Source organism: Tasmannia lanceolata, unplaced genomic scaffold, assembly GCF_043159265.1.
Source record: "Tasmannia lanceolata isolate RefF3 unplaced genomic scaffold, GAP_Taslan_0.1 ptg000019l, whole genome shotgun sequence".
NCBI lineage: Eukaryota > Viridiplantae > Streptophyta > Magnoliopsida > Canellales > Winteraceae > Tasmannia > Tasmannia lanceolata.
In genome coordinates, this window is record NW_027518696.1 from 8132960 (window position 1) to 8149821 (window position 16862).

The following is a 16862-nucleotide window of genomic DNA, read 5'->3' on the forward strand; positions in this document are numbered from 1 at the left end:
TGTGTCCATCTTTTTAGAAAAGATAGACAAGAAAGGGAACATTTGGATCCAGGAAGGCAAAAAAAAAATCATGACAAGTAAATTTCAAAGGTTCAATAGTATTGCTGCATTATTCCCTATAATAAGGGAAATGATATCAGCACAACAATGGTTTGATAATAACACTATTTTATGTTGTCTTTTACTATTTAATCTGTCAAATGTTATTACTATTCCCAAAAAGCTGTCATAGTTCACTTAAAAGTGAAAAGACAAGCTGAGTTTGTGCAATTATAAAAACATGGTTGTGCCAATATCATCCGCTAAAAAATAATAAGACTTTTTTTCACAGTAAATTGAGTCCGGTTCAACTCGATTTCGACACGGTATAGGTTGGCATTTCCTCGTGGGTTAGGAAAAGCCAAACTGAACCGAACTCGAGGACGGGTTGAGTTAGGATTGAGAGATTTAGAGGCAAGTTGGGTAGGGGTGATCCTCCCCGACCTAGGATCAGGTTAGGGTTGGGGATAATGCTACCTAGGGTTGGGCTTGGGTTTGCCACTAACCACGCAACCTGGCCCGAGTTGGACCCCATGACTAAAAAATGATTTTTTTACATGAAGCCGCTTGTAAAATACCAAAACCATGTATAATGAGAAATTTGCTACTAAAACAGTAACTTACAAAGATCCTTCATTTTTAGGGATTTGTTAGCGTCCATCGCAGAAGGCACTTTGCGGATGGCCTGTTGCATCTGAGAGCAGCCACCTCATGAATGGAGACAAAATCTGGTGAAAAGTGAGCCTGTGTGGCTGCTCTCAGATGCAAAAGGCCATCCGCGAAATGCCTTATGCGATTGACGCTAGCAAATCCGTTATTTTTATACCTCATTTCACTTGAGTTCCTTAATTACCCTAAGAATAAGACATGATTATTTACTATTTTCAAAAGTAAACTTATCCTATCATCTTTTTGGCTACCCTTTTCTTGGTCTATTTAAATCCCAAATAAACCTGCAAAACACAAAACAAACAATCCTAAATAAAACTTCATAAGTAAATAAACTAACCGAACAAACTAGTAAACATATGCATGCAAATTAGAAAGCAAAGAATTTTAAAATAAAAGAAGATTATCTTTGATTAAAGGAGGGAGTTTGAGGTCATGTTCCCCAGCTTTCTCTCTCGGGGAATTCAGCAACTCTAACAAATTTGAATTATTTTGAGTTTTCTCCAAATCTTCAAAAATTATAATGATCTCAAATTCCTTCAAGACTTGGAAGATATGGTTTTATATCTCAATGTTTCAAAGCAACCCTTTTTATAAGATTCTAGACCTTAAAGAAAATGATCTAAAGTTGACTAAAATCAAGTGGTAAAAATAAAACCAAGTTATAGAGCAAAGATGAAAGTGATTTTGGTGGGCTAAGATTAGATTTTTGTGAAAAAAAAAAGAGTTTTGGCTTCAATCAATGGTCCAGATCAAATAAATCTTAAAGCATGAAACCAATATTCCCCTAGAGGTTAAATCTACTTAGGCTTGAAGAGACTATAAACATGAAGGAAAATGATTATAGAACATAATCCTCTAGAGTTTGCGTCTCAATGCTTCAAAGCAACCCTTTTGTAGGGTTATAAACCTTAAGAAAAATGATTTGAAGTCGATTTGGGACTAAAACTAAGAACTAGATTGCTCTCAATTGCTCTCAATTGCTCTCCAACCCTTTTTCAATAAATAGAAGTGTTTTTTTTTATGACTTAGATTATATTTTTGTTTAAATAGAATTAGTTTTTCTTTAAGTCAATGATCGAGATCAAGTATTGGTTTGAGTATGAAACCCTCTAAGAGAGTTCTAAATGAACTTACAACACGTTGAAGGCAGTTTGAAAATAAATTGCCATGTTGGGTATCGTTAATACTGATCAGTATTTAGGCTCAACCTTGAAAGGATTTGATGTACATTTTGAAATGGTCTATGGCTCATTTCAAATATGGGTTATTTGAAATGACAAAGCTTAAACCTCCCTAGAGCTACATGCAAATATCAACAATTTGAGTGCTCGTCGCACCTCAAGATACAGAGGACAACATCAAGTTAGACAATGTGATCCCCCATTAAATCATCATTTAGTAGCCCTTGATTGTAATTTATGATAGATCAGAGCCAAATCTCATGATTTTTGGTATGATTGGGGGAGCTTTTTGGCTAATCCGAGTGCCATGATTGATCCTACTTCTAGTGCAGAACATTTTTGGTATAGTGATAGGAATCCAGACAATATATTAACTTCTATATAACCCCAGCTCTGACTTAGTGATATGCCCTACCGGTGTAACATAGATTTCCCGTCAATAATTATTCTAAAATACGCCCACTCGTTGTCAGTTACACAATTGAACTGAAGCCGAAACTAACGGTCGAGTAGTCAAAAGGTTTAAATAGAACTCTAATTTCAGCTTTTAATACCTCAATTCATGCTCTCTCCACCAGTTTTCTGACCAATCAATGAAACCAAAATTTCCGTTTCTCTTCTCTGTCACTCATCTCTAACAAACTCCTTTCACCCCATCAATGCTGAATGGCAATGAAGAAAAAAACAGGAAAAATAACCCATCTCTCTCTCTCTCTCTCTCTCTCTCTGTTCTTCTTCTTCCCCTCTCTCTCTATATACCTGGTTTGGTTGCAAGACATCCAGGTAAGTTTCCAATGATTCATCTCCACTAAAGAAAAATGGGTTGAAAAAAACCAAATAAGAGCATAAGAAAACCGAGAAGTGGTTTTCCTGTTCATTGGGCGTACAGGAAAACACTTGTATCTTTTCTAGGCTGCGCCATTTCCTGTTTTCCTGTACGCTCCAGATAAATTCTCTTCATTTCCTATAAAGGGTATCTCCCTCCAGCCATGAAAGACAAAACCCATATCTTACTTTCTCTGATCTTCTTTTCATTCCTCTTCAACGTCTTTGATATCTCAAATGGCAATTACATACCCAAGAACTCAATTCTATTGAATTGTGGTTCTTCTGAGGATGGTGTGGACGCCGATGGCCGCAAATGGGTCGGGGATTCGAGTTCAAAGTTCCTTCTCTCATCAGACAAATCAGTTGCAGCACAAGCCGAATTTCAAGACCCGTCTCTGCCTTCGCAATTTCCTTACATGTCAGCAAGAATCTTCAAGTCCGAATCGTCCTACTCTTTTCCTGTTTCTGCGGGAAAGCGGCATTGGATCAGACTCCATTTCTACCCATCTTCATATGGTGGCCTTAATGCTACTGATGCTTATTTCTCTGTAAAATCAGATGGGTTTATGTTCCTTCGCAATTTTAGTGCCTCCATCACAGCGCAAGCTCTTACACAGGCCTACATTGTCAGGGAATTCTCTTTGAATCCCTCTTCTAACATTCTCAATGTCACCTTCACACCTTCTGACAAGCACCATGCTTCTTATGCTTTCATCAATGGGATAGAAGTAATTTCAATGCCAGATGTTTATGATTCCCCTGCCACATTGGTTGGGTTTTCTGATCAGACGGTTGATATTGGAAGTTCGACTGTACAGACATTGTATAGATTAAATGTTGGCGGGCAGTATGTACCGGCAGGTAACGACTCCGGCCTTAGCAGAACGTGGTATGACGACTCCCCATACTTATATGGAGCTGCATTCGGGGTCACCTTCTCAGTATCTGATAATGTTAAAATCCGATACCCAACGACAGTGGCGGAGTATATGGCTCCCTTGGACATTTACAGCACAGCAAGATCAATGGGACCGGATTCAAAGATTAACATGAATTATAATCTTACATGGGTCTTTCAAGTTGATGCGAATTTCACGTATGTAGTTAGATTCCACTTCTGTGAGCTGCAATTGACAAAGGTTAATCAAAGAGTTTTCGATATTTACCTCAATAACCAGACGGCTCAGGAATCTGCTGATGTCATAGCGTGGTCAGGGTCGAAGGCTGTGCCGGTTTACAAGGACTATGCTGTGTATGTTAGTGACGGGCCCGGTGATGATGAGCAGTTATGGCTGGCACTGCACCCTTCTGCTGCGGCAAAGCCTGAATATTATGACTCTATCCTGAATGGATTGGAGATCTTCAAGTTGAACGACACAACTGGGAACTTGGCGGGGCCCAATCCGGTGCCTTCACCTATGCTTTTAGAGGCGGAATCTAATGAGCCCAATACCCTTTCAAAGTCAAAAGATAAGGCCCATGTGATTGGTGGGGCAGCTGGAGGGGCCGCTGCAGTTGGTTTAGTGTTCGCTATCTGCTTTGCAGCCTATCAACGTCAGAAGAAAGTCCTTGGAAGTGAGTCCGGTGTATCGGGTTGGTTGCCGATCTATGGGAATTCACAAACAACCGTGAGCAAGTCCACAATCTCTGGCAAGAGCTGTGCTAGCAGTCATCTATCTTCCTTGGCTGTGAGTCTCTGCAGGCACTTCTCCTTTGCTGAGATTAAGCAAGGTACTAAGAACTTTGATGAGTCCCTTGTTATTGGAGTTGGAGGCTTTGGAAAGGTTTATAAAGGAGTTATTGATGGAGGGACTAATGTAGCTATCAAAAGATCAAACCCATCTTCAGAACAAGGTGTTAATGAGTTCCAGACCGAAATTGAGATGCTTTCTAAGCTAAGACACAGGCATTTGGTTTCTTTGATTGGATACTGTGAAGAAAACAATGAAATGATCTTGGTTTATGATTACATGGCTCATGGGACTGTAAGGGAGCATCTTTATAAGAGCAACAAGCCTCCTCTTTCATGGAAGCAGAGGTTAGAGATTTGCATTGGAGCTGCTAGAGGACTTCACTACCTTCATACAGGTGCAAAATACACAATCATTCACAGGGATGTGAAGACTACCAACATTCTTGTGGATGAGAAATTGGTTGCTAAAGTTTCTGATTTTGGGCTGTCGAAAACGGGTCCGAACCTCAATCAGACTCATGTCAGTACAGTGGTGAAAGGTAGTTTTGGATATTTGGATCCAGAATATTTCAGAAGACAGCAGTTGACAGAGAAATCAGATGTTTACTCATTTGGTGTGGTTCTTTTCGAAGTCTTATGTGCAAGGCCAGCACTAAATCCGAGCCTTCCCAAGGAACAGGTTAGTCTTGCAGATTGGGCTCTACATTGCCAAAGAAAGGGAATTCTTGAGGATATCGTCGATCCTAACCTCAAAGGAAAGATAAACCCTGAGTGCTTAAAGAAGTTTGCAGACACAGCTGAGAAATGCCTGTCTGACCAGGGAGTCGATAGGCCGGCGATGGGAGATGTGTTGTGGAATCTCGAATTTGCCCTCCAATTGCAAGAGAATTCCAATGGTGGGAAACCGATTGTGAGTGAGGCCATTAACGACTCTGAGGCTATTGCAAATGATAGCAGTTTGGGTGGCCAAAACAGTGACATAAGCATTGGGTGCGAGAGTGAGGTGCTCGTGAGTGAAGATTCGTACCTAAACACAAGTGCGGTGTTCTCACAGCTCATCAATCCAAAGGGACGATAAGGATGTTTTCAATGTAGCTGAAAACATCCAGCTAGTTGGTTGATTATGCAAAAGCAATTCAAACAATAAAGGCAAGTTTTTTGGCTACTTCAGAGGATGCCTTTGCTGCTTGTACTGTGTAATTTTTTCCCCTATTAGCCCCATAAATATTGTAATCAGACAGGCTCTTGAAACTGATAGTAACTTGTATTAAAGAGTTCAAACAAAGTTATATTTATTAACCTCAGGTCTGTCTGGCAGTTATTTAATTGTTGGTAAGTGTACTACCTATGTTCATTGAATGTTTTTATTCATCTTAATAATAATGCTGTCTATGTATTGTCAAGTAAAATAACTAATTTGGATTCTTATACAACATTGTTGTGCAGACGGGTTGTATTTATGGCTTGTATTCTGGCAGTGATGCCGCATCCTTACTGACTAATGCCCTGGAATTTTATTTTTGGTTTTATGCTAAAGGGTATTTTGGTAACTTTTTTGATGTGGTGGCATTGCTATATAGGCCACATATTAGAGTTACAGGTTGTGAAGTTTTCTTGGCCGAGGAGAGTTTGTAACCCTAAACAAAAATAGTGAAACTCCTCCCGTGGATGTAGGCACATTGCCGAACCAAGTAAGCCTTGTGTTCTCGTTTTTGTGCGATTGTGTTTCTTGCATCTCTTCTTGACGTTTTGTTGTACATCGTGTTTCATCCTTATTTGAGAGATTAGAGATCTCTCGGTTTTCAACAAACATGAAAAACAGAAGGCAATTCCATAGATGAAAGTTGATCCATTCTTATTAAGATGCTTTGCAAATACCATTCGAGTTTCTTTTAGCAATCTCAAATGATGAAACTTGATTGATTTGCTCTTCACAAAAAGAAAAAAAAAACCGGAAGAGGAAATTTCATTGTTAATGGCCTCTTGGGTGCTTGAGACAATGGAATATCCTTTTTTTTCCTTATAGTGCCGCATGTAGAGAAGTTGTAACTATTTCTAGCTATGGTATGACAATATGAATATATATTTTTTGAAATGGACAATCTGAATCACCTTTTTTTTTTGAAAAAGGATAATCCGAATCAATTTGTTGTACCTTTCCATGTGAAAGGATATCGAATGGGAGTTCAATGGCTCATTTTCTTTCTTGTTTTTTTTTGAATGGCAATGGCTCATTTTCTTTTTACAATTAGCTAAAACTCTCAAGTGCCTGTTTTTTTTTTTGAGTAATGGTAAATTTTATTAACTCAAAATAAGGGGTGATCGAACTGGTCAATACAAGCAGTAAAAGAAGAAACCTAACAGAAACAATTAAACAGAAAATTCTAAAGTTTCCCTGTCTTCATCTTTGATGTCTCTCTAATGTATCTTATTTTACAATAACTAAATCTTTAAGTTAAATAAAGGGTTATTGATTTGACAGGTCTTGATTTCAAATGCCTTTGAAGAACATGCTTCTATCTTCCTTTATTTTCATGTGAATTGTCAACTACGTTATACATCATCCTTGTAAAATTGTAGATAGTTCTTTAGAATCTTACACTACCGGCGTATTTCAACCAATCTAATGGAAGCTTAGGATTAAGCATAATTTAACTTAATTCTTAAGTATCGTATTTTTTCCATTCTAACACGCTTAGTTATTCATCTTCTAAAGCATTTAATCTATTGGAATCTTACTCAACTTTTGTACTTAAAGCACTAGGCAAAATGGTAGTTCTTTGATTTGGATACGTTATTTTACGTCACAAATAGGTAATCCATTTTTAATTCTTCCCCTTTTGATGGAAATCTAGTTTGTATGGTCATAATGGCGTATAGACTTTAGATAGTAAGGATCTTGTATATACCCAGAATTAAGTTGAGTATATGCATGGTATTGGAGTCTGTTAAGTGTTGCAACAGTGTGACTTGAAGACCCAAGATTTGTTAAGGGAGGAAAAAAGTTACCGTTTTTAATTTACTATATTATTTCACATGTTTTTGTTAATGGTTCCATTGATTTATGGACAGTCTTATTATCATTAACAATTAGCACCTACATGAACATTATTTTCAAGGAGTGTTGGAGTTATCTCTCATGAGGTCTAATAGGGTAGCCCAAATTGCCATGCATATTTAGATTAATCCATATTAGGGTTCTATTTAAAAGGGTTTTAAATAATTAAGTTTGATACCATTAAGGCCCTGTTTATTTGGGATTTTGAGAACCGATTGTGTGTCCAGAAGAGATTATTGTGCTCAAAATTAAACATAAATTTGACTACCCAATTATTATAGCAGTTTTTGTGACTATCTTTTATCCCAAAATTGAACTCTGACTACCCACTCACAGAGGAGGTGGAAAGAACACCACCCAATCTATACTTTGAGAAACTTGTCAGGAGAAAGGGAACTTTCTTGAACCTCCAACACCAGCACCACTCTACCACCCTGGCTCTAGGAGTTTCTTTTTTTTTTTTTTTAATTTTTTTTTTTTAAGGTTCTAGGAGTTGAATTCCCATAAAAAACAAGAAATTGATGAATGAAACCCAAACTCCAAGAAGAAAATGAAAAACTCCAAAAATCATGCCCTGATCTCCATTTGGTGCTTTGTTAAAACCCCCGAAGGTGGACATGCTAGGGCAGCAGTGTGCTTCTCTTTAGTTCTCATATTTGGTGAAGTGAGCAGCACATCCTTCTTCCTCTGACATATCATTCCCTTGGTTGACATCCCAATACAAGTAAATTCGCAGACATCATTTGTGTTAAAGTATAGAAGATAAATAACGCCTTTCTCCAACAGCTTAAGCTTTTAGAGAAGTTGGTAAGTTAACATGGTATTAGAGCCAAAGGTCTCAAGTTCAAACCTCCCAGATAGCAAAAATCCACATGCGATGGTCGGCCCAAAGTGGGACCACATGTGCCATGTGTTTGCCAAGTGGGCCACACGTGCGGGGGAGTGTTAAAGTATAAAAGATAAATAACGCCTTTCTCCAACAGCTTAAGCTTTTAGAGAAGTTGGTAAGTTAACAATTTGTAACTAACTGATTAACATCCCTATGTTGGTCAGATCCCACACATTATCTTTGTGCGGGAAGGTTTAAGTAGTTCATATAACTTTCCAAATGATTCTGTAGCTATCATTTGCTTCAATATTCACCCAAGAATTTATCTCTTATTGCTGGATTTCTAAACAGTTATCTTCCAGGACTTTTGAGAGGCATTGTTATGCTATATCATCTTTCTGAATGATGATTAATTTTATTAAAGAAAGCAAAGGGGAGAACCATGATGACCGAGCTCGCCAGTACGAGGGGAGAACAAAGACAAAGAAGATATTATATATATAGGGGAAAGTGATGGTGGGCGGTCGCTCATATAAGCTATATGCGCAGTCGCATAATAACCGTTGATTAGAAACGATCGTAGCCATTCTCTCAAAAATCCAGAAACAAAAGGGTAAAACCCATTCGACGTTCTCTCATGTGCGATCATTCTCACCCAAAACCAGAGGGCATCTCCGACGATAGGAGAAATCTGCCGCCTCTCTCCGCACGGTGCCATCGACGTTCTCCCTCTCTTTCTCGACACTATCCCCGTATGGTGCCATCTCCTTAGACGCGCCCAAAATCCGTCCTCCCCTTCCTTCTCGACGGTGAAATCCACCATCTCCGCACGGTGTGGGCTCCTCCAACGAAGCAGGCGTCGTTCTCCTCCCCAGGTAAGTTTTATATTTCATTTTTTTTCTTTTTTTCCCTCTTCTAGGGGTTTCATTTAGGTTTTTTTTGTTTCTAGGTTTTTAACTGTTCCATTTTTATTTTTTTTTCTAGGGCAACAAAAACGGTGATTTTAGAAGAAGGGATTTTCTCTTCTTCCTTTTTATTCCTTTATTTTCCCTTCTTCCTTATTTTCTCTTCTTCCTTTTTTATTCATCCACATCCCAAAATCCCTTCTTCTAAATACTCCTTCAGCTTCGACGACTCTGGTTCTCACCATATTCTGACTTCGGAAGCCCTTTTAGGCTTTTAGGGTTGTATCCTCTAAACTAATTACATAGATTTGGCAAATCTCAGCCAAAATTACAGAAACCCTATTAAAAACAAAAAAAAAACACAAGAGAAAATAAAGGAAGCCCTATAAAGGAGTTGCCCTATAAAGGAGTATTTAGAAGAAGAGAATAAAAAATTCTCTTGTGTTTTTGGGATGTGGATGAATAAAAAAGGAGTATTTAGAAGAAGGGATTTTAATGCATTATCTTTCGTTGTGTATAAATGAATTATGGATGGATGGTCAGGTTTATAATGTTTGGATTTGATATTGGGTTTGAGTTTCAGTGTGATTCAGATGGGTACTTGATATGGGTCTCACGTGCATAGGCCCAGTTATGGGCTGGGCCGAGTCTTGTAGTCTTTGAGTATGTTAAGGTGTGGACCCCGATCCGAGAGAGGCGCGGCGGTGGAGGGACGTGCCCCCACGCGCTAACTGTCTCTATGGATCATCCACGTGAATGGAGAGCTCTACCAAGGAACTCTCGAAAGAATAATGCCTCTCACAGCATGAGTGGCGATACAAAGGTGAGATACCTCTCGATTCGGGGACTAGCCCAGATTCGAGGCGTACCTTATACAAAGAAGAGTCGCCATCCAGGGAAGTAGGCCCTGGATCCCACACTATACTCTGTTGCAACGGATAACCAGAGATATAAAATAAGGTTCGTGCCTGGTTACGAATTCGGAAGGTCTAAAGAGCACCTCATCCGCCCAAGTGCAAACACCTGGTCTCTTATGCCATTTACTTAATAATTTTGAAGAGCTTTGGGCGAAAATCATATGGAATGGGAATGAATATCTCCGAGAAGACGTCTACCTAAACATGCATGTCTCAGAGATGAAAATTAAACACATACACAAAATAAATGAAAGATGTGTCACCTAAGCAAAACTAGGTTATAAGTGACATGCCTAATGGGTGTCTAAGTTCTGGTGTGCAAACACATGTATGATACAGCTAAATGTATAGGATCTGTACATGAAAGTAAGAAAACACAGCAAAAACATATAACACAAATCAAATCTATACCTGACTGGACAAAATGAGTCCTAACTCTAATGCGACCTGACTCGGACCAAGATGGCCATCCATCCCAGCTGCTCTACGTATCCCGGCCTCGGGAAGAATCGGAGTCAACGTAGTTCGATGCCCTATTCCAAACTACTATGCCTAACCATCTAGAACCGTTATCCTAGACTCGATCCATTAGACTCAACTGATTTTTAAAGCTTTTTTTTATATGATTGCTTAAATTCAAGTGAATTGTAATTTTCAGGACTCTCTATATGACCTAACTAATGTAAGTTGATTAGCCTTAAGCTAATGCAGGTGGGTCCTACATCCTATGTGTAACTAGGCTGTGCAACCTAAGGAAAACCATGGGCTAATTATATGCTTCCTAGTCTAGCCATCGGTTCGACTAAATGTCTAACCGATCGACTTGAGGCCTCCTAACTCTAGGGACACACACGACAGGACACACCATATCAATACAAATCAGGACAGACTCCTAACTCTAAAACACCCCAAACAAACTAGGACGGACTCCTAACTCTATGGGAAGATCTTTTTGAAAAGGTTTTGAAGAAGTTTTGTATTTTTGAAGGTTCGAAATGTTTATTTTTAAAGGTTTGGCTGGACTTGGGATAAAGATCCCAAGCTGCACTACGTACCTCGTGGAAGAGGATCAAGCCAACGTAGTTCGGAACAGATTTCCTAACTACTCCTAATGACTCAAGATTTTTGAGATTTTTGGTTTTTCAGATGTTTTTGTTGTTTTTAAATGTTTTTGACTCAAGGGGGACAAATCCTATCATCATAAGGGGAGGACAGACTCCCGATATCCCGCAAAGGTTGGACAGCATCCTATACCTTGCGGGGGAAAAAGACAGAAACACGACTATGCAAGGGTTGGACAGCATCCTATACCTTGCAAGAGAGGATAGAAGAACATGATCTGATGAAAGGTTGGATAAAATCCTAACCCCTACGATGATAGGGCTGAATCCTGAAAGAAAGAAAGACTCTCTAGCTAAGGACAAACTCCTAGGCTAAGGACTGACTCTGAAAATAGGATTCTAAGAAGGAGGTGCTAATGAGATAAAGCCTGTCTCCTAAAAGAAAATGAGATAAAGAAGGGTGCTAGTGAGACTATCAAGCTAAGATAAAGCTCACAAGTAATAAGGAAAAAGAGACCTTATGCATATTTGGCAAAGGTAAAACACCCAGCCGGGCCGGACAGCTACCTAGCCCTAAGGTGCAACAAATGTGCAACCCAATACCCATAAGGGTAGGGGTATGATGCCAAGCCGAGTAGGGTGTTCTCCCAAAACCAAAAGACGCACAAAGAAGAGGGTTTAAGACTTATGAGACTAGAGGTAGTCTCCTAGGGGTTGACTCAGGTTGATTCATTAATGAGACAATGCCTGTCTCCAAAGATTTGGATCTAAAAAACTAGGCAAGTCTTTTGAGAAAATAGAATGCTATTTGGACTGAGCAAATCCCCTAGTGATGGGCTTGGGATGACTCCTTCATAGCCCTACAAGAAAAGGACTAAGAAGTCTCTATAGAAAGAAAGAGAAGGGAGAGGGTATTACTGAGACTTAGTAATTCTCTCCTTTAAGATGGGCTTGGGCTATCGCCTTCATCGCCCTCACAATGAAGGATCTACCTAAAGGTGTTTTTTAAAAAAAAACTGGAAAATCTCTTAAAAGAGAAAGAGAAATACTAATGGGACTTGACAAGTCTCCTAAATGATGGGCTTAGGCTATCGCCTTCATCGCCCTATAGAAACCAAAAACTTACAAGTTGGGAGAAAAAGACATACACAGGGAATTTGACAGAATTGCGAGATTTTAATGAACTGTGTACAGACAAAGGCTGAATTAGGAACATCACTTGTGCGAAACATTGGAGCATTAACATGGACTAACTTGTGAAAATAAGGAACATGAACCATGTATTGAATTATGAGCTGAATTATGCACAAAATAAGGGCTAATTTGAGGTCTGAATAGCTGACTAAATTATGCACAAAACCAGGGACTGAAATGGACAGAACTATGCCAACATCTAGACCGGATTTTGGATATCTTCATTCAGATAGGGGCTGGATTGTGCATAGATTTTGTGCCATACTATGGACTGGTTTGTGCAGACTTTCTACCAAATAAGAAACCGAATCAAAAACAGATTCTAGGACAGAGCTGAAACAGATTTGTATGCAAAAAGGGACAGATTTATGTGTGAAATGGAGCAGATTTGTGTGCCAAACAATAGACAAATTAGGTGCCAAACAGTGGATAGATCATGTGCTAATAATGGAAAGACTATTTGCCAAAACAGTGGACATATTACATGCTAATAATGGACAGATTATTTGCCAAAACAGTGGACATATTACATGCTAATAATGGACAGATTATTTGCCAAAACAGTGGACAGATTATATGCTAAAACAGTGGACAGATTATATACTAAAACAGTGGACAGGTTATGTGCTTAAACAGTGGACAGGTTATGTGCTTAAACAGTGAAAAATTATAAACCAAACATAGACTGATTTATATGCCAAAACAATGGACATTCGCATATAATGCCATACGAATCTGAGTTCTTATATGGTAAATAAATTAACATGGGCATGTGCTTTAAAGTGGTTTTGGAAAGAACTTTCTAGTGAACAATCCAGCCTGATAATATGGAGACCCAAAAAATATGTTCTCGAGCTATGTAATAACTGCTCTCAGGTAATTAGACCTCTAAAAAAAAAACATAAAAATATGACATTTAACCCAAGGCCTACATAATTCAAAACACACATGGGATTATGATATTAAAATTCTAAATCCAACTTTCTCACTTTAGTGAAACATATATGATCTGAAACATCAACAAAGAAGAACTTGAACTTCCATCATAATCAAACAATTCAAAGATTTGAGAAAGAAAGAAAAAAAAAAAAATTATCTCTCTAGGCTGAACAAATACTTAAAATGAACTGAATCAAATAGGAGCCATTGGAGTTAGACTAGGTAGCATCATGAGAATCAGCATTCAAGGAACATAACTGAGCACCAGCACATTTATGTCAAAAACAAAGAGGATATATATAAGTCTACAGATTTTAATTTCAAATTATGACTAACTAGTTCAGGTTCTGTACTTAGCTGATTTGAATACTTAGCTAGCATATATTTGAACCAAAACAACTATACTGCTTGCATATGCTTATTAACTGAGTTTAAGATTGTTCAAAAAAATAGAAAAAACCGACAAGTTAATAGGATAATACCCAGAAACAAACTAAGCATAAACTTGATAAAAAAAAAAATTAATTAGTCCTATCCTATCATCACCAAGCCATGATCATTCTGTCCGAAAGAAGAAGAGAGATCTAAAAATGAAAGCTATATAAATGGAAATGATAAAAGAAGCTTTTTAGAAATTTTGATATGAGAATTAAAAAAAATGCAACCATCACATACCATAATGATTTCACTACAATTATATTTCTTTCAATACAATTAACCCATTTTTTTATTAACATAGCCACACACATACTCATAAGCATATTCACTTACAAAAAGTCATATGCACACACATATTCTTTCACACACGCATATACATATACTTGAGCTGAAATAAGCTATGAACTAAACACACATAAAGACAAAATTGAGCTAAAACACAGAAATACATGAGTTGGATTTTGATACACAAAACAGGAGTTAAATTGCAAATGAATGGGGCTAACTTTGTGATACACAAAACAGGGACCAGATCATAAGCAGAACAGTGCCAAAAAAAAATGGGGCTGTTTTATGAGTGAAACTATGTGAAACAGGGGTTATTTCGAAGACTGAACTATATCAAAACATTGGTTGAAAACAGGGACATAAAGAAACTTTCAAAACTAAGTCTTCTTATTATGAAGTTGAATCAATTAATGAAGGTGAGAAACATTGATATAACAAGAGAACTTGCGAAATCATAGATATTTTCATAAATTGTAGAGCAAGAATGAATCCATTGGGATAAAATTAGAACCCTATGATTCAAAGGTATACCGAACAAATGCATAGCTTCAAATTCTAAATGAAATGATTTAACACATCCTAATCTTAACCCTAACAGGATATCTCCTGTATCCTTCATAGAAAACCCTTTATAAGCATGTGATACACCTTTACAGAAATTCAAAAATTTTATGCTAATTCTGTTGGTACAGATGTATCTGAAACAATGCAATTTACTCTTCAAATTGAATTCTCAATTAACTTACGAGCTCTTCTATATTTCAAAATACCAGGATAAATGAAATACACAAATCATACTTTGCATATCCATCCTAAAAACTCAGATTATATAAACATACTTTTTAAAGCATAATATGATCTACTAAACGATGGACTAATTGATCATAGATCTGGTGATCTTTGAAGCAAAATCATCATTATCATTCAGCAATTATATCACAGTATCAGTCAAAGAACTACACTTTTTTTTTTAATAAAAGTAAAATACCTTTTTCTGGAGGATATGATCTTGCCTTTATCTCACTTGGATGAGAAACTAAAGGATTTAGAGCTCCAGAATGTCTGTGAATCCGGCCGGAGAATATAAGCTTGCCGAAAAATAAATTTGATCGAAAGAATTAGGGTTCCCGTGGTGAAATTTGGAAACTTGAAGAAAAAAGATAAAAGGAAATGATGTGCTCGGAGGTGGCCGAAGCTTGAGCTCGTCAGAGAAGGTGATCGGAAAAATAGCCTTGATCGGAGCAGAAGAGTGAAATGGAGAAAATTCTGGTTTCAAAAATGAGTAGATTTGAGGTTTTTAACAGGTTAGGGTTTGGATCGGAGAAGAAAGTAGATAAACTAGGGTTTGGATTTGGGGGAAGAAGCTAAGGTTTGAAGAAATAATATTCCGGTGAAGAGACTAGCTAGATTTAACTAGAGATTAACCGGATTCCGGCAAAATCTTATCGGAAAAGACGAAGGATTCCGACCGAGATCTATTCTCTCTCTCCAGAATTCTCAGAATTTCTCTCTCTAGAAAAATTAGGAAAAGCTTAGATCCTTGAAAATGAGGGTTTACACTGGTATTTATAGTTTTTTTCAAAAAAATGATATCAGCACTCATTTGATAAGCGCACACATGCGCGACCCCAGCTGGCTAATGCAACCCCCCACGCTTGATAACTGCACCAACTCTACTTGTCTTTTTCGAATTTTTTCGTCGGATTTTTCTGAAATTTTGCATAGGTATTTCTAGGGTTTTAAGGCTTTTAAAAATGTATTCACGGGTATTTGAAGCATTAGGTTGACCTAGATTTTTATTAAAAAGCAAGGATTTTGAGATAAAAATCAAAACCTAGTGGGCCACCCCTTAATTGCACTACATATACTCTCTCAGCCCGTTTGCTGGGCAAACGCTCTCGGATCTTCCTGAAATTTTGCAGGGGGTTAGAAGAGACCTTAATCCCGCCTTGGGCGCAGTTTGGGACCTTAACGATGAGATTTGGACGGATTTGGTATGAGCCGGGAAGATTTAGGGCTTAGTCAAAATGGGGTGTCTACATAAGGTCTCTCTCTGAGATGAATGGGTTTTTCTTTTTTGTTTCTAGGTATTTTTTTTGTTTCAGATCTTTGTTTTTATCTTATGCAAAGTGTTATTCTTATGTAAAAAAATTGGGTGTTTTGTTTCTTATTATATTCTGCTTTTATTTGAAGGATTTTTCTTATTAAATTTCTAACTACATATTTTGATGAGATTTGATGGTGGTTGCAAATTTACTTCATCTGCAGGACATTTTGTTCGGGGACATTCCAAACTTTAGGCAGATTCTAAGTGCATTTGAGTTGCTACCAGTCTTAGAGGATAGTGCATAAGTTGCTACCACTGTTAGAGGACAGTACATCTGTTAAGGTCTGTCAATTGAATTTTATCCAATTCCCAATTCTTTCAGACAACTGGTTCTGCTATGGATGGATGAATTGATGGCTTTATATTTTCTCTAGCAGGAGCTGAAAGGCTTCTTTGCAAACAGGCCTTTGTTATTTGTTTTTCGCTGTTTTTTCCTTCAAGTAGCTGAAGTTTCAATCTCTGCCATTTATTTTTTTCCCTCTTCTAGGGGTTTCAGTTAGGTTTGTTTTTGTTTCTAGGTTTTTAACTGTTAGGGTTTTTCTGCTGTTCCTGTTGGTTATTTGGTGATTTGGATAGACCAAGCATTTCTATAGATTTGTGCTTATGTTTATGCTTCGTTTATTATTATGTAATTGACATTGATTTGGCTTACATGTTTTTTGTTTTATTTGATTGTCTTGAAGTGAAGGGATTGAAGAAGGGCACTCAAGTTA

The 16862-nt window shown here is 37.7% G+C and overlaps 1 protein-coding gene across 1 annotated transcript; it reads left to right on the plus strand.

Moving 5' to 3' along the window:
• Positions 1–2467: 2467 nt before the first annotated feature.
• LOC143853161 (receptor-like protein kinase ANXUR2) lies at positions 2468–5698 on the plus strand. Its single transcript, XM_077362896.1, has one exon. The coding sequence runs from the start codon at positions 2882–2884 to the stop codon at positions 5489–5491; it is 2610 nt and encodes an 869-aa protein (XP_077219011.1). The 5' UTR covers positions 2468–2881; the 3' UTR covers positions 5492–5698.
• Positions 5699–16862: the final 11164 nt, after the last annotated feature.